This window comes from Mustela erminea, chromosome 6 (assembly GCF_009829155.1).
Source record: "Mustela erminea isolate mMusErm1 chromosome 6, mMusErm1.Pri, whole genome shotgun sequence".
Lineage (NCBI taxonomy): Eukaryota > Metazoa > Chordata > Mammalia > Carnivora > Mustelidae > Mustela > Mustela erminea.
In genome coordinates, this window is record NC_045619.1 from 112,092,506 (window position 1) to 112,119,249 (window position 26,744).

Sequence of the window (26,744 nt, forward strand, 5' to 3'; positions counted from 1 at the left end):
AGCAGAGAGCCCAATGTGGGGCTCGATCCCAGGACCCTGGGATCATGACCTGAGCTGAAGGCAGAGGCTTAACCCACTAAGCCACTCAGGTGCCCCCCATTTTTAAGATATAGTAACTAACGTCTGATTTAAGAAGTGTAGGTGAGGGACACGTAAGTGGCTCAGTTAAGCATCTACCTTTGCTCAGGTCATGATCTCAGGGTCCTGGGATCGAGTCCCGCATTGGGCTCCTTGCTCAGTGGGGAGCCTGCTTTTCCCTCTGCCTGCTTCACCCTGCTCATGCTCTGTCTCTCTGACCGATCAATAGAATCTTTTTAAAAAAAAAAAGTGGGTGAAAACATTAAATCCATGAATTTATGAGCTAAACATGATATGTAATAATACGTAAAAGAAATTCAAAGTATTTCGGCCCCGATGCAGCCTCAATTCTAAACCACAGATTTTGAGTTCTCAGACTCTGGTGTGCATTTGGATCACCTGCAGGGCCTGTTAAGACACAGGTTGCTGGGCCCTGCCCCTGCCTTGAGAGATTCTGATTCAGTAGGGCCAGGTGGAGCTCCCAAATGTTAGCATTTCTGGCTAGTTCCCAGGTGATAATGCGGGAATGAACTACTTTCAGAACCTCAGCTTTAAATCATAGATGAGATTAGAACATGTAATATAATATTTAGGTGGGTGGCTTTTCAAACTTTTTTTTTAACAGTCAAAAACTTTTTATTAGAAGAAATATGTTGTATACCTCTCCATTATGCAAAATATAAAGAGGTTGGGAAGAGGGGCTGTAACCAGAGGACAGTCACTCTGATGCTCCTGTTTGAAAAGAATCCATGTGGGTCTGAGAAAGGCTGGGACATGAATCAGCGGAAGCCGCCTGGGGTCCTGGCCAACGGCAGTTACTCACTGTGACCTCTTTTCAGCAGCTTAGGCTTTCTGCGGCTCAGTTTTCTCATCGAAAGCAAGGATCATAATCCCTCTTACCACATGGGATAATGCACAAGTGCGAGTGTGTTTTTTAGAATTGTAATGCATAATGCAAATATACTGGTGGTGACTGCTTTCTTGTCCTTGTCCGGGTGCCTGCCCAAGCCAGCCCCCGATCCTTCCCCCCTTTCCTCTGTTTCTGTGGAGTAGTGCAGAACTGGGGGAGCAGCTGTGACTCAGGCGATGTTGTGGAAGTTGTGTCAGAGTTAGAGGTCAGTAATGGGCAGATTGCCCATATGGCTGGGCTACGGTGTAACTCCGTAAGAGATTGTGTGCAGTTCTAATGAAACAAAATGCCAGAAAGTTACTTACATGTGGTTGGAATTCACCTTTGGTTTTGTGCTGCTGTTTTCTTTTTTGACTGACACTGTAAATGAAGCCAGTCACCTTCAGGGAAGGCATCAGGGTTGTGGCTGCTCTGTGTTAGGTGTGGCGGTGCAGTGGTGGTACGTGTGTTGGGTGTGGTTTGGGATGGAAAAGTGGAAAGCAGAAGAGTGCACTTGCCATGAAATAATAGATATTCCCTTATTGTGATGGAGGTCACTGTTTTATCGTTGAACATCAGCTGTGCTTTCTGACCACCTGTATTTTCAGGCCTTGTTAAGAAAGCAACAGAAAAATCTGTTTAATGTCAACATTGTTAAAACAAAATTGAAAATAGGTCCTTTGGTTTGAATTTATACTAAAAGCTAGGCATTTTTGAAATGGAGCTGATTAGACAAATTCAAAACTGTGTATACTCCATCTTGAAATTCCAATGATTCATTTTTAAAAAAAAAAAATTTTTTTTATTTATTTGACAGAGAGAGATCACAAGTAGGCAGAGAGGCAGGCAGAGAGTGAGAGAGAGGGAAGCAGCTCCCCACTGAGCAGAGAGCCCGATGTGGGACTTGATCCCAGGACCCTGAGATCATGACCTGAGCAGCGGCTTAACCCACTGAGCCACCCAGGTGCCCCCCAATGATTCATTTTTTAACCCATTGAGCCATGCAGGCGCCCCCAAATGATTCATTTTTTTAAAAAGAGAACTATAAAATGTATTCTAAAAAATGTTTCATTTTGGGTTTAAGTAAATTAGATACTTAACCAAGGGAATCGAGAATGTGGCCTAATTTCTATCCATTGTGCTCTTCTTTTGACTTTAAAAGCGAAATGTTTTTGTTTGTTGTATCATGGACTGACCTCCTTTGTCTTGGCTGCGTAATTATCCCCTGGGTAATAGGACTGATGGATGCTCACTTCAAGCTGTGTGCTATGCATGTTATTTTCAGGAACCTTTTGTGCCGTTTCTCCCCAGTCTTTTTGTTTTCCAACATTATGGATGTGCATAGTCAGATTTTTAGGAAGAGAGCCATACCTGCTCCCTGAGAGATGGCCTTTTTCAATTTTTGCACTTGATTCTTTTGGTACTACCTCTATATTTCTGTGTCAACTGCTTATATTGCTTTTTGTTGCTCTTGTCATGTTTTTTATTTAATATGGATGATTTAAGCCAGTTTCACTGCCCCACATGTGCCTTTCCCCTCTCTTGCAGCCACTTCTTGGATCTCTGTTTCTGTCTGGAGAGAGAGGTTTCTCTCTCTTAGTCTCTCTCTTTCTCTCTCACACACATACATGTACATGCATGCACACACACTTTCTTCCCTCCAAAGCAATTGTAAATTTGATTAAGTATTTGATGTACCCATTATTTTCATTATTAAAAGCTGCTCAGAGCTGAACTGTGTGTGATAGATACATTGGTGACATTTTCCTGTAACTTGTGTGGTTTCCCTGGAACGAACGATACTTTTTCCTTTGTTTGGCGAACGATACTTTTTCCTTTGTTTGGTCTTCTGTGAATTTATAGCCAATTCTAATCCAGCTCAGCCAGTTGTTAAAAAGTAACATCTTGGCATGTTTAGTTACAGTGGGTACTCTCAGCTTCTTGAAGACCTCTCCTTTGGAGCTTCTGGCCCACTTCCTGGAGGACCGGTCACCTTCCGCCCCTGGTGCCCCGCTGATATCCGGGCTCAGCCTCACATTATTCTGGGAATTCTCTTCTATGTTATGTCCCCTATTCTCATATGCCATGCCATCTTCATTCATGGTTTATTTCCTTGGAACACATCTTCCAGCACTTTCCTGAGAAAGGTGCAGAGAGAGTAATTTTTGTAGAAATAGCATTTCTAAAACATTTTTTTCTGCCTTTGCACTTTACTGATGGCTGTCGGGTGAAGTATAGTATTCTTGCCTGGGGACCATTTCTCTTAGGCATTTTGAAGAGAGTGTACCATTGTCATTTGGATTCTAGTGTTGCTCTCCAGAAAGCCAAACTCATTCTGATTCCTTATCCATTCATTATATAGTATTTGTATTTTACTTTCTGGAATGTTTTTGATGGTTTTACCTTCTGCTTGTCTCTTCTGTTCTGATATGCCTTGCTGTGTGCCTGTTTTTTGTTTGTTTTTGTTTTTGTTTTTGGTGTATGCCTGTTTTCATAATTTGTGTTGGGTTCTCTACAGGCCTTTTTAATATGGAAACTCTTGTCATTCTGGGGAACTAACTTGATCCTCCCACCCCCGCCCCCGTTTTCCCAGTTTTCTTTTTCTAGAGCTTCTATGATTCAACCGCTTGACTTACTTGATTCATCTTCTGTTTCATTACCTGCTTTTATCTTCTTTTTTTCCTTTACTTTCTGGGGCGATTTCTTCACTTCCTCTCCAATATTCTAATGATTTTTCACTTGATGTGATTTTAACTTCTAGGAGGCTTTTGTTTGGCTTTACTCTCTGTTTTTTTCCTTTCCTCTTTCCCTGTCTTTTCATTTTCCTTTGCTACCTGGATTACCATCATCTGAACTCTCCTGGGTATCAGTGACGGGTTTTTTACAACCATCTTCTTTTTATACAGCCTGTTTTTCTCGGTGTCTTTTCTATTTGTTTTGGCCTTTGCTCCATCCTTGGGTTTTCCTCAGGGTCTGTTCCTTGCCTGCTGGTTGAGTAAGGGGTGTTAACTCGAACACAGACCCTAAAGTGTAGGCAAGGGCTCAGAAGCTGAGGTGCACAGGAGGGGCACCTGGCTGGCTAGATTCCTCTGGCCCTTTGCTCTTCAGGTGGTCAGATGCCCAGGGAGAGATCGTCCAGGCTCTTGTCTAGGTGGCTTGACTCCAGCTGCCTGTGTTCCGGGAACACGTGGAAGCAGAGAGCTGGATTCTCTACGCAGTGTGAAAATGTTCACTCATCCCCGCATCCCACCCGGTTTTCAGAGATCTCTGCAGTATAAGCCTCCAGGAAGCTGCTGGGGCCGTCCCAGTGCTGTGTGCAGCCAGGACGGAAACTGGGCTTTGCTGCTTAAAGAGAATTTCAGCCGATCCTGCAGTTTTTCTTCCCATGTTCATTCCTGTCTTCTGAGGTACTTGGTTTCCCCAATTCCAGAGCAGCTGAGGGCTCTCCCGAGGAGGGCACTTTGCAGCCTGGTTTCCCGCGCAGTCCGGCACAGGGTTCACTTTCTTGCGTCTGCTCCACGTGGGGTCATCAGCCCGTCTTCCCGGCCTCCTGCTGCTCTGTTACTCTTGCTTCTCTCTGTTCTCTTTGCTTTTGTGGCGATACACCTTGAAAAATACATAACGACTGTAGTTTCGGGGGGGTTCCAGGACGGGGGAGGCGGAGTACACGTGGGTCTCTTGGGTAGGATGTTTTTACCTTCCGTTTCTGTTGTGTGGCCCATTTTGTGCTCCCAGTTTAATGCATAGATCGTGCCCCTCCTCCCTGCCTGTTCGTACCTGTCCTTCAGCTCAGAATGATCTCTGTGTTCTTCCTTCCTCCAGCCTGCTCATTAGAAGCCTTTCCTGAATCTTTCCAAGCAAAAGTAATCTTTCCTTCCTCTGAACTCAAAGCATTTTTATGTCTGTTTTTCTTATGACGCATGGTCTACCTGCTTTGACTTTTTGTTTATGTCTTATCTGATACATTTTAATTTCTCACAGAGGGCAGCGGTGGTTGTTTTTGCTCTCATCCTGTGTTTTGCAAGTAGTAATTAATTTTCAAATTATCACGAGTTTTCAGTTATCTTTTTGTAGTCTTATATTTACATATATATTCTCATTTGAAAATCTGAGAGGATATAGACCATTGCTGTACGCATGGTCACTGCAAAGAGCAGGCTACCACCGTTTCCAGTGGCAGATACTTTTCTTGAAGCTTACGTGGGTGTAAGATAGGCAGAGGCTGTGTGTTCCACAGGTCACAGCTCACGGAAGCTCATGGCTTTTTGCATAATGGGATGATGCTCTCTGTAGAGCTGGAAGGATTTCTTTGCGGGGCCAGTCTTTCATTAGGATTTCCCCCATACTGTTTGTTCTTACTGTGTCCTGGAATAGAGTGGGCAACACCTTTCATTGCAGCTTGCATTTTTTCAAATTACACACCTGTGCTTTCATTCTCAGCTGGTCTTAGAAATGGTTCCTCTACTTCTTTGTCTCCAGCCTTAGGCCAGGTCCTGGCTCCTATTCTTAGCCTGGGTGAGAAGCAGTGATTCTTTCTGTGGTTTTGTCCCTGGATTTCTTCTTGGTGGTTGGGGACCCTTGTCTGGCCTGGGCATTTGCTTCTTGGTAGCTCTGTCTTCATCCCTTGATGAACGTCATTCCTTGTTTCTTGCTCGTATGTGAGGGATTTTTGGTTGTCAGAACATAAAACTATTGTTCGGTGTTTAGATCTTTGGTTATTTTAAATGAACTAATCCTGAGTGAGACAGATTCTTATTTTTTAAAATTGAGTGTTATGTCATGTTGGTTTTTAAACCTCATAACAGGTGTATTTATTGTAGAATTAGTGTTTATTAGTATTTTTAAAAGTGCCTTATCACAACTTTTTGTTCAGTTACATTTCTAAGTTTCTATAGCTGGGACAACAATGGTTTCTGCTATTAACATTTCGAAGTTTTTAGGGTGAACTACCAAGGTAGAATCAACAAACATACTCTGACTTTTTAAGAAAAGTTTTCCTTAGAGGTTCTTCACTATTCCATTGAAAATATAGCAGATCCTCTGTTTATTGAGAGAGAATTGTATTGATGAAAGCTGCCAGTTAAAATCTGAGAGAGGCTACTGTTTGAAGAAGCTGTATTTCTCAGTGGCAAAAATGTCCTTCCTGGATTTTATACTCTTGTGGGAAGAGGTCATTTTTATGTGTCCTGTTTAGATCTGTGGGGTGTGTATGTGTGTGTGTGTGTGTGTGTGTGTGTGTGTGTTATATTCTCTTGGGATTAGTGCTGATTTCCTTCTCGGTTTTTTCTCTCCAGACAGTTTCTGTTCAGCACGTATTATGGAGTGGCATTTAAGAAGTGCTGTCCTGATAAATGTTCTGACATGGTGTTGTCATGGCTACTTGGCATAGTTGACCGTAGAATCAGGACCCTTCTGGAGAGAGGAGACAACCGAATCTCAGTAATTCTGAGATTACTGATCTTGTCTAATTACAAGCCTTGATCAGATTGTTGAAAGATTATAAGCCAGGTTTACAGAGTATTTGAAAGGGCAGGAGAATGATTAGTATATAACATTCTGCTGATAGACCAAGGCCGATGAGTCTTGAGAATGGACCATTGCATTAAACAATATGGAGACTGTTGGTAACTTGAATGGACATTTTTGAGCATGTGGTGGGGAGGAAACTTCATTGGAACAGGATTATGAGAGAAGAATGTAAAACAACAAATCTATTAATAATTTTGCCGTAAAGAGAGTTAGAGAGTTGGTAGAGTGACTAAAGAGTAAAGTAGGGTCAATGGAAGGTTTTATACAATTATTTTAGCATGTGAAAAAAAAATACAGTATCAGCAGCTTTTAAAGACTCAGCATTTACATCTGAGTACCATTTTCCAAAGTACTATGGTTTTTAGAAACATTAACAGTAAGACTGGAGATAGACTTCTGAACTGTTTTGGGGGCTTTCTGGTCGGGAAGAAAGGTGATGACTGACTGAGGTGTGTCATGAGGGGTGGGAAGGGTTAGCCTGGATGATAAGGTGAGGCCCTGTGTAGAGGAGGCACTGGGCCTCCACGGTGGGCAGGGGGGACAGTTCTGCAGGACTTTAATACAGGCAGGCTGTGAAAGGGGAACTAACTGTGGTGGAGAAAGGCTAGAACATAGCAGGTCCTGAAATAGAAAAGTCAAGGGGTTGAGAAAATTGTTAGGAGGAAATTTATTTCAGAGGAGTAGCTCCAAATGTTACAGAAAAGCTGTTAGGTTATGATCTCATAAGGAGAGTGTGGGTAGGACAGGGAAGGAAGAAGAGGTTTTTATAAACCACACTTTAGAGGTCAGTCTGCTTCATTGTGTACTAAAAGGGTTTTAGAAATGAAAGTTAATATTTTAGTTGATTAGATCATCCTACAGTTTTCTTGGGGGGTGGTGAAGAGCAGAGGGCAGGATGACTCTGTTCTAACTCGCTAGGGAATGATGGTTGGTACAGCTTTCTTTATTCTCCCCCAGGATATTAATTATACCTGATTACCCTTGGAGGATTAATACCTTTTGGTAAGGAAGAGTAAGAGTGTGGTTTGTTTGGGGAATTTGTTCTTTGATGGCTCACTGGAGCACTATTGGAACCATAGCAACAGGTGTCCTAAGGACTCTGGACAACATTGTAATCTGGGAATCATGCAGCGTAAGGCTCTAGAATGAAGACAGATGCCACGGCATGTGTGTGTGTGCGTGTGCGTGAGAGAGAGAGAGAGAGAGAGAGAGAGAGAGAGAGGGATGTGTTTTTACAAACCTAGTCTCTGTGGATGACCAATTTGAGTACTGACTTTCCTTTGAAAGAAGTCCGGATGAATGTGGGTGCAGAGTAACTATATGCTATTTGCATTAGTAGTGTTTTATGATAGTGTTTAATAGTTTTGAGAAGTAGTGTCTGAGCTGCATTCTGAGCACTGAGAAAGTGAAAAGATGGGTAATTCAGCATTTTTTAAACAAGCGTTTTTAGTAAGTGTTCCGTTTTAGTGATTCTCAGGTGTTAGAGATTCTTTTGGTGATGTAACTACCTACATTCGATGTTTCTGTTCTCTACAGGATCCAAACTACTGGATACAGGTGCACCGACTTGAACACGGAGATGGAGGAATACTAGACCTTGACGATACCCTCTGTGATGTAGCAGACGATAAAGACAGAGTGAGTTCAAATCCAGGGAAGCCATGCAGGATGTATTTAGTGAAGGGGTGGGGGGTGGTTAGGTGGGAGTACTTCCCTTTCTAATTAGAAACTTACTTTAAAGAACATTTGGGTCACTCCCTTTGGTGTTTTTTTTTTTTTTTTCTTAAACAAGTATTGTGAGTCTTCACTATACTGAATTTTATTTTATGGTATAATGCTTTTCTTGACACCTGGGCTTTATTAAGATTACTATGTTATAGAATTTTAAATTTCCAACTTTTTGAATAGAATTCTTTTTAAAAGTTTCTCCTGCCATATTTTCCTTTGTCTTAACCAAACTGATCCCCTTTCTTGACAACTGAGGTCTGTTTCCGTGTGTGATAATGCAAGGTCTCTGAGTTCTGACCCGAGCACTGGCCCGTCCCAGAGTGGGCATGGGCAGTGCTCTACCTGGCTCCCCAGGGAGTGGGTGCATCTCAGGGAACAGGGACGTCCCAGGGAGCAGAGGCATCTCAGGGAGCAGGTGCATCCCAGGGAGCAGAGGCTTTTCTTTGTTCCAGAAGCCATGCTTTTCTTGGTGTTGCTCTTGGGGAGCTTTTGGACTGTAGGACCATCCTCAGTGTCCTCTGATTTCGGCATCACCAACGGGACCACCCCCAGGCACATCAGTGTTCACTTGCTTTCACCCTTTTGTCCTACTCTTTGAGGGAATGAGGAGAAGTGACACTCAGTACTTTAAGAATCTGTGACAGGATATTTGCATGTAGAAGTCAGATGAATATTGTCAGGGGGTGATGGGGCTGGAGCAGACTTTGGCCACAGCCTCATTTGTGTTCTGGTCGTGATGAAGTTACGGAAGGGCTGCCAGCTGCACACGCCGTGTGTCATCACACGTGTCACAGCACAGGATAGGTTAAGCCAGCGGTCACATCATGGGGTTGGGGGTGGTGAAGCTGTCTCATACTCAACTCTGGTTCTTCCCGGGGAGCGCTCTCCCTCCTGTCTCTGCCTTCCTCCCGCTGCCCACCTTCCTCCTCTCCCCCCAACCCAATTCTCTTTCTCCCCCTTCCCCTCCATTCGTGTTGCTGACCCTTGGCTTCACCCTCCCTCCATGCCTGTACTTGGCTGGGAAATGGCCGAGCACGGCTGTCTTGTCTTCTTGGCTTCTGCTTTCCTGACAGCGCAGTGCCTCATTCCGAACTGGCAGATATCCTCTATGTTTTCTTGAAATCTTGAGGAAAATGAAAAACCCCAGGTATGAAATAGTGTGTAAATTCTGGGAGATTTGATTCACTAGCACATGCCATTGTGGGGTTTGTCCCGTGTAGCTCCTGCATCGATCAGAAATACAGAACTGTTCTGCCCGTTTCTGACTTGCTACTCTTTCTCTTGGTGTCACTTCTTCTTTTTGGGCTTTTCAGTGAGCTGGGTGTAAGGTGACTCTCAGATCCTTTTCCTGCCATCCACTTACCTAGAAACTTAAATTACAGTCAAATTAATGTGTGGTTCAACTTCAAAGCTTAAAGCAACTCTTGATGTTTATGAAAAATTCAAACAGGTGCCCTTGCCCAGCTATAATATTACAAAGAGATGAACTCATGTTATATTAATCTTTCAGTATTTTCCCTTCCCCTTCCTTGTTTTCTTTCTTTCCTATTTTTTGGTTGCTTTTTCTAATATAAAAATATTGTAGCTCCTGGTGAAGAAAAAGAAGCACATAAAGAAGGAAATAATCACCTGATGCTGCTGCCCAGAGCTCATCCCTGGTGTTGCTTGAGTGGGTTTGGCGGCCTGACTCTTCTCTTTGCTCAAATACTGACACATATCTTCTTTAAAGTAGAAAGGATTGAACAGTGGCCTGCCTTTTCTCTTTGAGTTGATTATCAATATGTTTCCATGCCAATTAACTGTGGCCATGCCAGCCTAGCTGCGCATGGCGTTTCGTTTTATGGTGTACTCGTTGCTTGTTCTTACTTTGGATACTGAGATTACCGTGGAGAAAGCAGAGGTGGCCATCAGTGTACTTTCATCTTTGGCTTTATTGCATTCTGAGCAGCATTGATGAGCGTGCTCGGATTTCTCCACCTGTGTTTCCTTTTTGACTGTGTACAGACAGGCTTTGCTGCAGATGGGTACCATCCTGTTCATGTGTTGTGCCTTTCGATAGAGTGAATCAGAGTGTTTTAAAGATTGTCTCTGTGGTCGGCCGAGCTCTGGTGTGTTGCTTGGGATAGCCTGCTGTGGACTTTGGTTTGCTGGGTGGGTAGGATGGGGGGCTGTTCCCTGTCTCAGTGCTCGAGAACATGGAGCTCAGAGGACTCATGTGCACACGGCACCTGCAGTCCTGCTCTGTGGGTTCACGGAGTACAGATCACAGTTTTTCACCATCCATCCTAGCGCCTCAACTATTAACCTAATAGTTAATTGTGTTTAAAGAAGATTATTATTTTCAGTTGCTGAGTAACAAATTATCCCAAAGACCTAAACAATAGTATCAACCACCTTAACAGTGTGCATGTTTTAGCTAGGTAGAATACTGAGATGTAGATGTTCAGCTGTAGGATTAAAAAAAAATCTTTGGAAATGCACTATTATTTTAGGCTCAATATATGGCATTTTGGGTGGATGTTCCATGTGTATTTGAAAATAATGTATATTCTGCAGTTGTTGGGTTGTGTGTTCTGTACAGATCAGTTAGGTTAAGGTGGTTGATACTATTGTTTAGGTCTTTGGGGGTAATTTGTTATGCAGCAACTGAAAATAATAATCTTTAAACACAATAACTATTAGGTTACACATATAAATGGAGGAAGAAGCAAATTATGATCTTCTAAAATAGTTGCCATTAAAATCAGAGGTATTTTTTCCCATTTTTAAATATTTATTTATTTGAGAGAGAGAGAGAGAACGAGGTAGGGAGGGACAGAAACAAGAGGGAGAGAATCTCAAGCAGACTCTTACCGAGCGTGGAGCCCCACGTGGGGCTTGATCTCATGACCCGGAGATCTTGACCTGAGCTGAAATCAGGAGTCAGACGCTTGACTGACTCTGCCACCGAGGCACGCCTGAAGGAGAATGTTTTAAAATTAATAAATGAAGTAAGTTTTCAGGGAGTTTTATATCATGCAGATTAAATTCAGTTTCCAAATAGAAAAATGTTAGAGAATGCCATGTATTGCAGACTGAAAGAACTTTTAAATCATTGTTTGGTTTGTTCAGAGATACTTATTTATTTTTTATTTTTTGTGTTTATGTTCTCCATATATATATATATATATATAATCAATTTAACTTTTTGAATGAGCTTCTTAGAGGACCCATTGAAGTTGTAACTCTAAAAATATATATATGATTAAGAATCCAGACTCTCCACAGTCACATTCATGGTATTGTCAGATGCATTATTGAGACCAAAGGGTTGCATGTAGTCAGTTGTATGGCTCCTTTCCATGGCTTTGAAATTTGACTCTGATTTAATCATCCTGGAGTGTTTTCAAGTATTTTTGGCAGCTACTCTTGAGTAAGGATTTTGACACCTGTTTTTCTTTTAGGTTAAAAAAGACATTACAGTTCTCTTACACAATAAAATTGCTCTAAAAAGTGTCCTGTTTAATGAAAATCCCCCGGTCATGTTTAAAATACAGATAGATACTTAGCCTGGGGAAATAAGGTCTCCATTAGCCAGGCCTGGGCATCTGCATTTTATAAACAGTCCAGGTGGTATTTGGGCTCACTGAACTTTGAAACCATGGTTTAGTGGCCCTGCCATCAGTCTCTGTAATGGGGTAATTTCTTTCAAAGATGTAAATTACAGGGGAACCTGGGTAGCTCAGTCGGTTAAGCATCTACCTTTGGCTCAGGCATGATACCAGGGTCCTGGGATCGAGCCCCGCACGGGCTCCCTGCTCAGTGAAGAGCTTGCTTCTCCCTCTCCCTCTGCTGCTCCCCCTGCTTGTGTGCTCTCTCTGTCTGTCAAATACATAAAAAAAAAAAAAAGAAAAAGAAAAATTAAAAAGGTGTAAATTATATACCAGATCACTGTAAATTTGTGAAGTTTTGAAAAATTATTTTCATAGAGAGATATTAGGATTAAGAGGCAACAATTTAAATGATAGTAAGAGAAGATTGAAGTACCTAATTAGTACCTAATTTTGCTCATTATCCTTTAATTATTAGAGTTTCATGCACAGCACTGAGGAAGTTTTGTTTTGGTGCCTACATGATTCCAATGGCCAGGATTTACCCAAGTTTATTCAGAATGGTATTAGCATGTGTTGTCTTGGGTTCTTGGAGTAGGTTTGATTTTATAAGATAGAATATTGCAGATCTACTTTGTGTATATAAATGTGCCTTGTTTTGTTTGTCCCTACTCTGCATTGCTGCTTTCGAGTAAAAGGGAACAGAGAATCCTAGTGTGCATACGGTCATCGTGTTTTATTTACTCTTAGTGTCTCATTCTCAGTTTTCTCCATTGACATTTTGCCAAATGATGAAAAACTGAAATGGTTACCATGTTATCTGTAGGACCTCTTAGAACAGCTGTTGGAATGTGTTTGTCTGTATGTGCTTTCCCGAGTGTCAAGCACTTTCTTGTCTCAATTTCTTCCTGGTTTGGTCTTTGTTATCTTTTATTTATTATTTTAGTGAACCTTCCCTCGGTTCTCCTCAAATAGGTCTAGGTCATTCCTGCTATTCTTCTGTGTACTGCAGTAAAATTTGAAAATTCCAAATAGATTACAGTAGAAAAATGTTTTGTATTCTCTTCTCTTTGCATGCCAGTCACCTGAGACCGATTGTAAGAACATTAAAACTGATTTTAGGTGGACTGACCAAGAACTTAAAACTGGGGGAAGTGTGCTTTTTTGTGTGTGATCAGCAAGAAGAAAGCCATTTCCATATGTTACCGTCTTCCTTTTCATACCTTTGGTGCTCAGGGTGCTTAGTTGCAAGCATTTTCTTTGTCATTCTTGGATGTAATTTTGTTTTGACCAGGAAAGATGTCGTGTGTACTATTTTTGTGTTGACCTTGGGAAATACTTTTTTTTTTTTAGATTTTATTTATTAGAGAGGGCGATGAGCATGGACAGTAGGGAGGGTTAGAGGGAGAGGCAGACTCCCAGATGACCAGAGAGCCCCACATGAGGCTTGGTCCCAGGGCTGACCCCCAGATCATGACCTGAGCCGATGGCAGATGCTTAACCGACTGAGCCACCCAGGCGCCCAGGAAATGTCTTCTACCATCTGCTCCTTGCTATTTGTGGAAGAAGGGTTGAAGGGAATAGTAATTTAAACTTTTTGGAAGTTTATATGAGCTTGAGGTGTGGGAGCTGGAGGCCAGGTGCTGCGGAGGATTGTTGTGGAGACTGCTGGCTGCTGCTTTTTGGGAAGAACCCAGGGTTTCCTGGGGGGCAGTTAGGCCAGTATCCTCAGTTGGAAGCATGTTGAGAAAAAGAGACTTAAAAAATTTATTGACATCATGGGCAAGCATTAATTTCTGCATGTTGGCTGAAGCTAGTGCTGAGGTGTAGATCACACATTTTCATCGTTCTCCTAACTTAGAAACTGATGTAGTTTTTTGTTTGCTCTTGTGTTCACAGTATTTCTGCCCCATCAGATGTCTGATGTTAGTATCATTGAAATGTGTTGTAATAAATTTTGCTTTTGAAATACATGTCTGGTACAACTTTCAGGCAAGGGACATGGTTTAGTTTTAAAAGTTCATTGTTTTCTACTGTTTTGGGTGTTATTTTTTTGCTACCTAGGTATAACTTGTTAATTTACTTGTTTTGGCATCAAGTTACTGAAAAATAATCAGGGTCCAGGGAGGTGACGGTAGGAGCGTATCGTGCTTCTCTGTGGAGAGCGTGTGTACACATGTCCTTTAAAGGGGGCATTATACATTCTGTGCCATAGCTATTGATAATGTGGAGAGAAGCACACTTTTGTTTTTATTTTTGCTGAAGACAGTCACATCTCTAGTTTTTAGATGAGAATGAAGAACGTATTTTTGGATCTGGAATAGTTTCTAAAACGTGAATAAGCCTGAAGAATGAGCTCTGAAGAAATGGCTTGTTGCTTAAATTACAGCAAGAGCTCACAGCTCATAATTGAAACAAATCTAATTTTAATTTCTTTAAAGACTCGATCCTTCTCCTTACATAACCCATCGCCAGGCATGTGCCTGATAAAAGAAAGTTTTGAGATTTAAATTCCTTTGTTGTCAAGACTAGAACACTAAATTGCCGCATGAGGTCAGTTAGTTTTTAGAATGTCTGTATCCTGGAGGTAGGAGTGGGCTGAGGGGTTCCTAATAACTTCCTTTTTACTCTTTCCCCCTGCTCCCCCCCCAATTTCTTGTTGACTTGGCCCATGAATACAGTCCTTTAGTTATCCCTAAACATGTGAGAGAATTTTTACAGACTAGGATTTCTGAATAAATGTTCCTCATTGATAACAATGATAATAATTGTAATAATAATTATAATAATTTTAAAAGGCAGCACATATAATAATTTCCTTTGAAAGATAATAAGACTTTTAGTTATTTTAACTAATTCACTGAGCACCTATTCTGTGCCAGCTGTTATGCTCCGTGTTGTAATACAGTGTCAAACAAAAGGAGACACAGTTTGTCCTTTCGAGGTCCTCATGGTGTATCATGAGAGTCAGAATTAAACAATCATAGAAATTAAATGTAGAATTACCAACAAATAATGGTCTGAAGATAAGGAGTCATGCCACAAAAGGTGGCACAAAGCATTCTGACCAAGTCAGGATGAAGCAAGACTTGCCTAAAAGATATAGTCAGGCTGAATCCGCAGGACGGGTACGTGAAAATTCAGAGTGGTGGGTGATGAGAGTCCGTTTGAGAACTGTCTCTCTGGCTGCAGTGGGAGGGTGGGCATGGATAGGAGCAGGGCAGACGCAGGGATCCTAGTGAGCAGGTGTTACCAAGGGAGGTGTGTTAGCAGTGGAAGTGGAGTATGTGATTAACTGGGGATTTTCTTACTTTGTTTTTAAATTTCCCCATAATTTTGTGACTTCCTAGTTCCAGAGTGAAGAAAGCATTAGGCAGTGTTACATATAACTGAGAATAGAGTCATCTTTTTAAACTGTAATGTGAATTGGCAGAGGGAAGGACTGATATAAAAGACTTTGATGACTTGGAATTGAAATGATTCGTATTAAACAGACTTCATTAACTAGATGATTTCATTAATTTCCTCCTAAATGGATTTATTTTAGTTAGACTCTAAAGAAAATATTTAAATTAAATGCTGAGTAGAGCACCACATGGCTCATTAATTAATTCAGAGAGATGATTTCCCAACATTTAGATATTTTATGGGTACTGGTTTGCCCACAGCTCTTCGGTTTGTGGGTGGATGGGTTGGGGAGTGCAGGGCCAGGTGTAGCAGAGGTGTTGGTGGTGAGGAGTGCTTGTGGAAGGGAACAAAAAAGGGTGATTGGCCTCCTACATGGTCCACCAATTGGAAAGGCTTCTCATAAGCATTTGGAGTTTTGAAGTTGGGAACAGCCTGTACAGTGTTGGCTGCTCATAGCTTCCCTAGGAAAAGCAGTCCAGACTTTGTTTGTCTGGGGCCACCCATAGTTCGGGAAGGTGGGGGACAATGTCTCACTCTTCTAGTTACCATATTAATTGTAGGCCAGGGCTTGGTTCTTGCTTTGTTGTACCTTTTATGTTGCTTCACCAAAGATGGGCATCTTGTTTGGGGGGATGAGAAGCCACATTGCCTGTATTTGGATCCCAGCTCCATGATTACTTCACAAGCTTCAGAAATGAATTAATCTCTCTAACCTCAGTTTTCCCATTTCTAAATGGAGGATAGCAATTGTACTTACTTTGTGAGGTTGTGTTACATTTGAGTTTAAACCTGGGGATTTGTGTTAAGGATTCAGCACTCTTTAGCAAAAATAATACCCCAGTAAATGGTAACTACCGTCGTCATTGTTGGTCACATCACTACCACCATCATCATTGAATTATGTTAACACCCATTCTTTCTTTTTCTTTAATATTTTAAATTATTTTTATTAACATGTAATGTGTTATTTGCCCCAGGGGTACAGGTTTGTGAATCATCAGGTTTACACACTTCACAGCACTCACCATAGCACATGCCCTCCACAATGTCCATAACTCAACCACCCTCTCCCTACCCCCCCCCCCCCCCCGGGCAACCCTCAGTCTGTTTTGTGAGATTGAGTCTCTTATGGTTTGTCTCCCTCTGGAGCCCATCTTATTTCATTTTTTCCTTCCCTACCCCCCACGGACCCCCCCGCTCTTCCTCTCAAATTCCTCATATCAGAGAGAGCATATGACAATTGACTTATTTCACTCAGCATAATACCCTCGAGTTCTATCCACGTCACTGCAAATGGCAAGATTTCATTTCTTTTGATGGCTGCATAGTATTCCATTATATATATACATATATATATATATATATATATATATATATATATATACACATACATACATACCCCACATCTTCTTTATCCATTCATCTGTTGATGGACATCAAGGTTCTTTCCATAATTTGGCTGTTGTGGACATTGCTGCTATAAACATTCGGGTACACTGCATTTGTATCTTTAGGATAAATACCCAGTAATGTGATTGCTGGGTGATAGGGTATCTCTATTTTCAACTTTTTGAGGAAACTCCTGCTGTTTTCCAGAGTGGCTGTAACAGCTTGCATTCCCACCAGTAGTGCAGGAGGGTTCGCCTTTCTCCACATCCTCGCCAACACTCATTCTTTTAATACTAGTTTCTAATGATTTAAAAAAACAAATAAGCCCTGTTACTTTGGGTATTTTGTAATGAAAAATATTCTATAATGTTTACTTGCATTTATGGTTTTTTTTTTTTTTTTTTTTTTAACATTTCTATCAATTTGAAAAGAGTTTGGTAATTATTACTCAGTAATAGTTGTTGGAAGAAATACATTATTTTTTAATCCTTGACATTAGAGGATTTCTACTATACTGTCAATATGCATATTCTTCTGAACAGAAAAAAGTGACCCTGGTTTCAATTTTTAGTGTTTTGGAGCCAACAAGGACTATGTCATTAAAAAAAATAAAGCACAAATAGACTTGGCATCAAAAGCAAAGGCAATAAGAGAAGTGGGAATACATCAAGTAAGAAAGCTTCTGCTCATCAGAAACATGAAAAGGCAGCCTATGGAATGGGAAGAAATATTTGCAAAAACATTTATCTGATAAGGGGTTAATATCCAAAATACATAAAGAACTCAAATCATTCAATAGCAGAATACCAAAGAATCCAATTTAAAAATGGACAGAGGAACTGAATAAACATTTTTCCAAAAACGTCATATAAATGGCTAACAGATATATGAGGAAGAGCTGCTCAACACATCAAGGAAATGCCAGTTAAAAGCACAGTAAGATATCACCTCATACCTGTCTGAATAGCTGTCCTCAAAAGACAAGAGATAACTAGCGTTGGTGAGGATGTGGAGCAAAGGGAGCGCTGGTGCACTGTTGGTGGCACTGTGAACTGGTGCAGCCACTGTGAAACCAGTATTGGGGGGGTCCCTCAAAAAGTGAAAACTGGAACTACTGTATTATCCAGCAACCCCACTTCTGAGTATATTTCTAAAGAAAATCAGAGGTATCTGCACTCCCAGGTTCATTGCAGTATTGTTCATAGTAGCCAAGGTATGGAAACAATCTAAGTGTCCATCAACAGATGAATGGATCGGGAAGATCTCACATCCGTGTGTGTGTGTGTGTGTGTGTGTGTGTGTGTGTGTGTAATGGAGTATTATTCAGCCATTAAAAGGGCATTTTGCCATTGGATGAATCTCTTTGAGGGCATTATGTTAAATGAAATAAGTCAGACAGAGAAAGACAATATACATGTGTGACCTCACATATAGAATCTAAAAAAGGTGACCCCCTAGAAAGAAAGCCAGAATTATGGTTACCAGAGCCTGGGAACTGGTAACAGAGGAGTGGTATTGGTCAAAGGGTACAAACTTAAGATGAATAAATTCTGGGCACCTAGTATACAGCATAGTGATTATAGTTAATAATGCTATATTAAATGCTAAAAGTTGCTAAGAGTAGATCTTAAATATTCTCACCACACAGAAGAGATGATAATTATGTGATGCAGTTATTAACTAATGCTAAGTTATTAATCATTTTGTAATATGCAGGTGTATCAAATCAACACATTAGACATCTTAAACTTACACAGTGTTACATGTCAGTTATATCTGAATACAGCTGTGGGGCAGGCATTGGGGAGGCAGGCCTTGTTTTCAGTCTTAAAACACTACCTGGTCAACAATAACAAATTCTCCAGAAAAATAGCACGTCTAAAACAAGTACGCCAGAATAAATGCTACCACACGCTGCTTTATAATAATATGCATCTTTAAAAATACCTAGTTTAAGTTTTCCTTTCATCTCTTGAATGAAATATGTAAAATTCAGCTTTTCATGTATATAATAAACCATTGTCACATAAAGGGGAAAAAAGGAGGAAGATTGGTAGCTGTTGATTTCTTCTTCTTCATTAAAATTTTCGAAGTAATTTTGGAGAAGTAATTATATATGATAAAGAAGATTACCCCATTCATTTATTCATTCACACAAGGATAGAAATCACGTGGAAAGTAGCAGATTTTTTTTTTTCTCCTGGATTTTATATCAGAAGCAGAAGAAAATTGGCATGGCTTATACCCTTTGATTCTAATGTAATTCCAGAATAAATCAACTAATAAAGCTAAAATTTTTTTTGGAACGTCAAAATAAAAAGCTTCTGCATATATGTGGTAAGAGTTTAACATCCAAAATAAATGAAGAACTCCTACAACTCAATAGCAAAAGAACACCCCCCCCCCAACAAAAACAATGAAAAAAAAAAAAGAAACCACCAAAAAACCAGTCAGATTAAAAAATGGGCAGAAGATCTAAATAGACATTTTCCAGAAAAAGACAACAGGTACATGAAAAGATGCTCAGTCTTATTGATCATCAGGGAAATGCAAATCAAAACCACAATAAGATGTCATTTCACATTTGTTAGAATGATGATTATTTAAAAAAGATAACTAACAGGGTTGTTGAGGGTGTGGAGAAAAGGGAACCCCTGTGCACTCTTTGTGGGGATGTAAATTGGTGCACTATGGACAAGATATGGGAGTTCCATAAAAAATGAAAAATAGAACTACCTTGTGATCCAGCCATTCTACTTCTGGGTATTTATCTGAGGAAAACAAAAACAGTAATTCAAAAGCAGATATGTGACATGTTCCTTGCAGCATTATTTACAGTAACCAAGGCATGGGACCAGCCTAAAGTGTGCACTGGTGGATGGATAGATAAAGAATTTGTGGCATATATATATATATATATATATTCATATATATACATATATATGTATATATACATATAGGGGATATATATATGTACATATACATATATATACATATATATATGTGTGTGTGTATATATATATAGGGGAATGTTACCCAACCCTAAAAATAGTGAAATTTTGCCATTTGTGCCAACATGGATGGACCTCAAAGGCATTATGCTAAGTTAGAAAAGGACAAATAGCGTATGATCTCTCTTTATATGTGGAATCTAGAAAAGAAAAAAAAAAAAACAACCCCTTACCCCTAGCTTACAGATACAGAGAATAGATTGGTGGATTGATGGTTAGAAGGAGGGCAAGTGAGAATGGGTACTTTTTTTTTTTTTTTTTTTTAGTTAAAATAAATAAAAACAATTTTTAAAAAACCGAGTTCAACCTAATTGTAGTACACACTGTGGCAGGATATGGTTACACCTTTGTATAAATATGTATGTATCACTATTGATATGTATCAGCATTGGATCAATATACATATTAATATAGATACAAACACCTTTGTATCAATATGTATCAATATACCTTTGATAGATATGGTCGTGTCCTCCTAGGCTCTCAGGCTGTGAAGAATGAGGGCAAAGAAGGTATTAAGGGTGACTTTTAGAGTTTTAACTGGAGCAAGTAGGGTAGGGGTTATGGAGGTTCCATTTATTGTGGGAGGTTCATTTAAGTAGATGACTTTGGAATGGAATAAAGATACAGGGTTAGGGGCAGTCAAATCTCTTTCCTATTGGGACATTTAAGTGATTTTGTAATGCCTTTGAGACTTCCAAGCAGGGGTGTCACGTAGGTGGTTAGACATAGATGTCTGGAGCTCAAGGGAAAGATCAGAGTTGAAAACACGAATTTGGAAGTTACCACTGTATAGAATAAATGGTATTTAAATAACATTTCCATGTGACAAAAATTTGTAATAATAACCTCATAACCTTTATTGGTTTCTTCTTTGATACACACCCTTAACTAATACTTCCCTTGATTATGATGGAAAATACTAGTAAATTTTAGTTAGGAAATTAATGTAAAATGTGGGAAAGGAACTCAAGTTCCCCTGAATTAACACAGTTGAATGAAAATAAGGTAAAATTTAGATTTTGAGAAAAACAGTGGTGTTTAAAAGGCTGTGAAGTGTGCAGGGAGGCTGCTCCTTAGATACAAGACAGTGGTAATATCACATCCAAGATATGTAGATACAAGACAGTGGTAATATCACATCCAAGATATGTACAGAAAATTACACTCTGAAAGCCACTACAAATTTGTGAGTTTTATAACCAGCCTTTAATGTTGGAAGGCATTCACATGACTGCCAGCCTGAAAAGTGCATATTTAATATAATTTTAAAAAAGCACATAGTATAAAACTAGAAAGTCACCTGGAATGTGGGAATTACAGACTCTGCATCCCGGGTTTCACAATTCTGATACTCCTTGCACTGGAATATCTGGTATATTGCTTGACCTCTTTACTTAGCGAAAAATTGATCAGCAACACTTCTTTTTTTTTTTTTTTTAAAGATTTTATTTTATTTATTTGACAGAGAGAGATCACAGTAGGAGAGAGGAAGGGAAGAGATCACAGAAAGAGGAAGGGAAGCAGGCCCCCTGCTGAGCAGAGAGCCCGATGTGGGACTCGATCCCAGGACCCTGAGATCATGACCTGAGCCGAAGGCAGCGGCTTAACCCACTGAGCCACCCAGGCGCCCCAGCAACACTTCTTTTTAAGGGGATAGTCAAACAGTGACTGTTCTCAGGCATTATTAGCAGCAACGTGTAGAGATTTCTGTTGTATGAACTTGAGACTGAAACAAAACTGCACTTACCATTTTCTGTAACAGCATCATTTTTTTGATTTAGTCCAGACATATTTATTGAACATCTCTTCCATTCCGCACAAAACTTGAGAGATTGAAATGAATAAGGAATGGGTTACCTTTAGGGAATCCCATTGTGAAATAGGAAGATGAAAACACTTAACAAAATTTTTTCCGTTAAGACCATTTTCTGTAATTTGGTTGTGTCTTTTTCTCCTAGTATAAATTAAAATAATTGTGAGTACTATTATAGTAGGAAATATTTCATATATAGGTGGGGATATTCAGCTAGCATGAGTTGGGAGGCATGTTCTCGTCAGCCTACAGAGTAGAAATGCTTCCTTAAATCCCCATTGCCAGTTCTGATTTTTCCCTCTCTGCCAGAGAATCAGCCTTCTCTTCAGGTCAGCTCCCTTCTACAGTTGTTAACACAACAGATCTCTCTGCCCCTCACACTGTCTTGGTGGAGGATTGGATTTGTTTTCTTTTTGCATTCCAGTACTTTTATAAAATACAATGTAGATTAATTACAAGGAAAAATTATCTTGTGTTTTGCTTGCTTCTGTTTCATCTGTGATTAGAGTTAACGGACATAAAAGAATTCTGTCAAATTGCTCAAGAGTTTCCAAAAAGCTTACTCTATTTCTGTACTTCCCTGGAGGCTGGGGTGACGCTTTCAACAGCACCATAGTATGTAACTCTTTGTTAAATAGTGTTGCCTTTAAAATTCCTGTGTTTGCATTATTTATCAGTGAGGTATTCTGGTATAGGCTAATGTTTGCTTCTGCAGTTTCTTTAATAATTGGTATGTATGTGTTTTTAAAAACAATGCATACTTCTTAAAAAATAGTAAACTCCTAAGATTGTGGCTAAATTAAAAAATATGACCTTGAAAGTAAACCCTTGGTTAGGCTTGTGTGTGTCCTGAAGCGTTGAGTTTTGTGAGACTCTGGTATTTATAGTAATGAGTATTAATTGTGTTGCAGATATTTGTAATGTCCAGTACTCACTGGAAACCTAATTCTTTGTTTTCGTGGGTATCTTACTTTCGTGATCTCTCCTCACACTCAGCCTCTGTTCAATTAGACCTGAGATAAAGTGAAGAAAAGATGCTCTTGATGCCTTTGGAAAGGACATAAGAGCACCTTTCCTCTCCTTCCTGGGACACAGGAGAGGTATTCCAGACAACTAACTCATTTTTCCCTGTGCATATTTTGTCCTGTATTTTTCAGAGTAAAAGGTGTATATTTGGGGGGAAAAGGTGGATATTTGAGACTTGATCACTTCATTTCTTTTTCACTGGAAGAAGAGAATGTTCCAGGAGATTGACAGATAGTGCTAGGAGGGCTCTTGTTTTGAAGTAGGAGCTGTGTTTTCATCCTATCCTGCTGTCGGTTTTGGCAAGGAATGAGTTAAGGAGACTTCTTTGAACCTGGTGCGTTTACTCACACCCTGCTGACTTGAGATGTGTTGCTACACCCTGTTTTACTCCTGACAGACTACCTGTGGCCTGTTTAACTGGTGATGGTTGTTTTCATTTGGGGTGGTGGAGCTCCTTGCTGATCTCCCTGGTGAGCCCGGAACCAATGCTGCCATATGCAAAGCTTGTGTCTCCATTGAGGGTCACCTAAGTGGAACGATTCTGTCCTATATTGCCCACCTGTTTTCAATTAGTTACCCTTCCTAGAGGACGGAGCAAAACACAGATCATGTGTCTGGGTTTTGGCGACTATTTATTTGGGAATCCTTTTATTCTGTAGTTAGTTTTGGAATCTGAGTCACTGTGGATTTTGCCTTTCTAATGGATTGAGATGGCAGACAGATTGAAGAGGAAACCTGCAAAGAGGTACTACACTTTTTCTGGTACCTTTCGGAAGGATTCAGTGAAAGCGCTGAGGTTTTCAAGGTCTTCAAACCTCAAAAGAACTACGTCAGAAGTCAGCAAAAGGCAGGTTGGTACAGAAATTTCTGATCCCTTTATATCTCCTTCGGAGTTAAAATTAACATTCCTTGTGTTTGTTTCTTAATATTCTTTTGAAAAAGTTTCTTGATTTCTTTGAACATTGCTCTATAGCTACAAATCATATCGGTGTTTTCTATGCCTTCAGTGCATTTGTGGATGTTTATTATTTGTGTGTATGTTTATTGATTTACCGTGTGGGTTTAAATTGCTTATCGTGTGTTACAACACAAGGTTGTGATGTTATCGGAAGATTGATTACTAATATGAAATCTCCTACTAAACACTGTTCTGGGAGGACCCTCGTGTTACCCAACATCTCACTGACTTATGCATAAACAAAATATTAGAATATAAGCAAATTAATATTTATACAAATTCATAGGAATATTATTCCAGAAGACTGTTTGGAATGAAACTTATTTTTCCTAAAAAATACTTTGAAGCTACTGAATGGAAATAGAAATGTTAGGAAGAGATTCTGGCTGTGTGCTTTCTTGATACGTTGTTTTACTGTTTATGTGCTGAATATATAACTTGTCCAAATAAAGCCTAGCATGTCTTTTAAAAGTACTGTGTTAGAAATGGAAAGATTCCCTTCTTTAATGTTACTATGTTTGGAGCTATTTTTCAATTACCAAACTATAATAATTGAGAAGAATTAGACATAATCACACACCACACACAAAATACAATTTTTTTCCTTTATAATTTATTGTTGGACTAGAGCCATAGATTGCGTTCTCCAACCCCCCCAACCCCCATGGCCTTTTGGTGGAATGGTTCTTCTTGAGCTCAATTAAATAATATCCATGTCTCTACTGGTGAAAAATTGTTTTTTTCAACATTACAGTTAAATGCTTCAGAACTAATTCCTTCTTTTATAGCTCAAAATCAGCCCAATATTTATCTGGGAAGTTTATGATTGGTTGTGTTTTAGAACATCTCTCAGTGGTCTATAGAGATGGACACTGGAAATTATTTTGTATCATCCATTCTATACTTTGGTCCTCAGATTTCTTAATTTAAAGATTTGCTAAATCTTGAGTAGTTTAAGTTCTATCTTTTCCCTTGCTTTTCCTTATTATCATGGCGAATACTGACTTGTTAGAAGCAGATCAAGCCCTGAGACATTCCAAATCTCTGCAATGTATTTCCTCCAGCAGAAATCACAACCATAATAGATGTTTGTTGGTTAAGAATTCTGAACAATCCTGAATCATTTCAGTATGGCATTGTTGGTGTTCAGATCAATATAGTTTGAGTTAAGGACACAGAGTAAAGCCCGTTTTTAAGAAAGGAAACTTTCTATGTAGAGTGTACAGAAACCAATACCAGCAAGGAATGAGGAAATGAAGGGTACTAATTCAGTTGGCAGAATCCTTTCTCTTCCCTTTTGAAGAAGCTTCGAATTTAAAACTCTGCTTGAACTCAAGGGTGGGGGCCTATGTGTTGGCATTTGATACTTGAGAATTTAAATATGAGTGCCTTGCATTGCCATTAAGGATTCTGTTGCATTGTTTATAGAAGTAGGGTGTAGTTCTCTGCCAAAATCCAATTTGTTTAATTAAATTCTGCTGAGCATTTCTAACTTCCTGTCCTAAACTACTTCTAATTACTTGTAGTTTCAGTGGTGGTAATAGTAGGCATGGTATTCTGCTCTTATAAACATGCTTTTTAAATGATTAACATCTAAGCTGTCTGGTGAAATGTGTTACTTTTTTCTTTTAAAGACGCGATGTGGTCTTTTGGAGGGGGCATGGGGACATTGGCAGTGTAGATAAAGAGCTCTGTTAGGCCTCCTGCACAAAGTTTCGGGGTCAATTTATGGATGAGAGTGTATAACACTAATGAAGGTAAAGACGGGTTTCTTCCCCCCTCAAGCAAGATACATCCTCTCTTTAGAACATCCTTTCTTTGCTGGATGCCAGTATGTGACATTTAAGCAACCGTATAATTTCAGTTTTGTGTATCGCTTTGCTTGAGCAAAGGTTTCTGTGGAAATTATAAGCATCAAAATCGTTGTTCTGTATATTTTTTTGGGGGGGAGGTGGGAGGTTACATTTAGAACAAGAGTATAATGATACCTCTGAGAGTTGTCGCGAAAATCGTGATCATGTGTTAAATGGAAAAAGAAAAGTAAGAGAAGCTGAAGTGTTGTATATTGGACAGTTTGCTGGGCTCACAAGGCAAGGGGTTGAATTTCAAGCACGTATGATTGAAAAATCTGCCTCAGCCAAAGCAGAGCCTGGTTTTGAAGGAAATAGTTGAAATCTGTGCGTCAAGATGTGTGCATGACCCGTGTGTGTGGATTAGTCATTTACTTCACTACCAGTACGGAGGTTATTTACCTGTAGATCTGTATGTGCTGACTTCTAGATCTTGATCATATATAAAATTACAATCTAGATGTAGAAGTAGCAGAATGATGCATTCTGACAAAGTTGCTTAATGGTGGGAAAACTAACTCAAAGTTAGATGATCTTTAAAAAACTCAAGAAGAAAGCTTAAGAGCTTTAAGTTAGATACACAGTTTACACTTTATTAAAAAGCCTTCCTTGGTCAGTAGAATACCCAGAACTATAAGGAATGCTGCCTTGATCTTCTACGGCCTAAAAGTGATTATTTTGAACCCCTTGGTACTTCTGCAGAAGTAAACAGCAAAGGAAATTGGGCGGGTTTTCTGTTAAACTTTCTAGAAATGGGGCATCTGGGTGGCTCAGTGGGTTAAAGCCTTTGCCTTTGGCTCAGGTCCTGGTCCCAGGGTCCTGGGATCGAGCCCCGGACTCTCTGCTCAGCATGGAGCCTGCTTCCCCCTCTCTCTCTGCCTGCCTCTCTGCCTACTTGTGATCTCTCTGTCAAATAAACAAATAAAATCTTAAAAAAAAAACTTTCTAGAAATGTGCACTGTCTAGTGTGTGTATGAGAAGATAACATACCAGTTTTCCATGTTAAGAGCCACATGTGGAAAATTGACAGCTGATCGGAATCTAGCGCTGTACACAAAGTTGCATTTTTATGCTAGTTATTCTCTCCATTATAGATGTGCCCCATATTGTCCACGAGAAAATGCAGGTTTGTCTGGCGTAATACAACCCTGTTGATCATAAGACACTAATAAAACATCTGTTCTCAGTAAGTGCCAATAGGAAATTGCTTTAGAATATTTAATGAGTTAGGAATATATAACAATTCTTTTTTATAAAGTGGTTACTATACAGGTGGTTGTTTTTCTTCTTAGAGTGACTTAGATTGCTAAATGGAAAGTAGAATGTGTATCTGTGGACAACTTCGAAGGGTAGTCTTTTTTTTTTTTCCTCCCCCGCTTCCTTACCAGTATAGTTTCCTAATCATAGCTGTAAAGATAGTTTTGGCTCCTATTGTTACCCAGATGTAAAGGAGAAATGGGTTTTGTTTTTAA

At 39.8% G+C, this 26,744-nt stretch overlaps 1 protein-coding gene across 17 annotated transcripts in view; it reads left to right on the plus strand.

Moving 5' to 3' along the window:
- PARD3 (par-3 family cell polarity regulator) overlaps positions 1-26,744 on the plus strand; it is a 645,516-nt gene that overhangs the window by 106,191 nt on the left and 512,581 nt on the right. For all 17 annotated transcript variants that reach the window (XM_032350010.1, XM_032350021.1, XM_032350015.1 and 14 more), the window contains exon 2: positions 8,033-8,134. In XM_032350010.1, the coding sequence (XP_032205901.1) occupies positions 8,033-8,134 (102 nt within the window). The remainder of the gene's footprint in view (positions 1-8,032; positions 8,135-26,744) is intronic.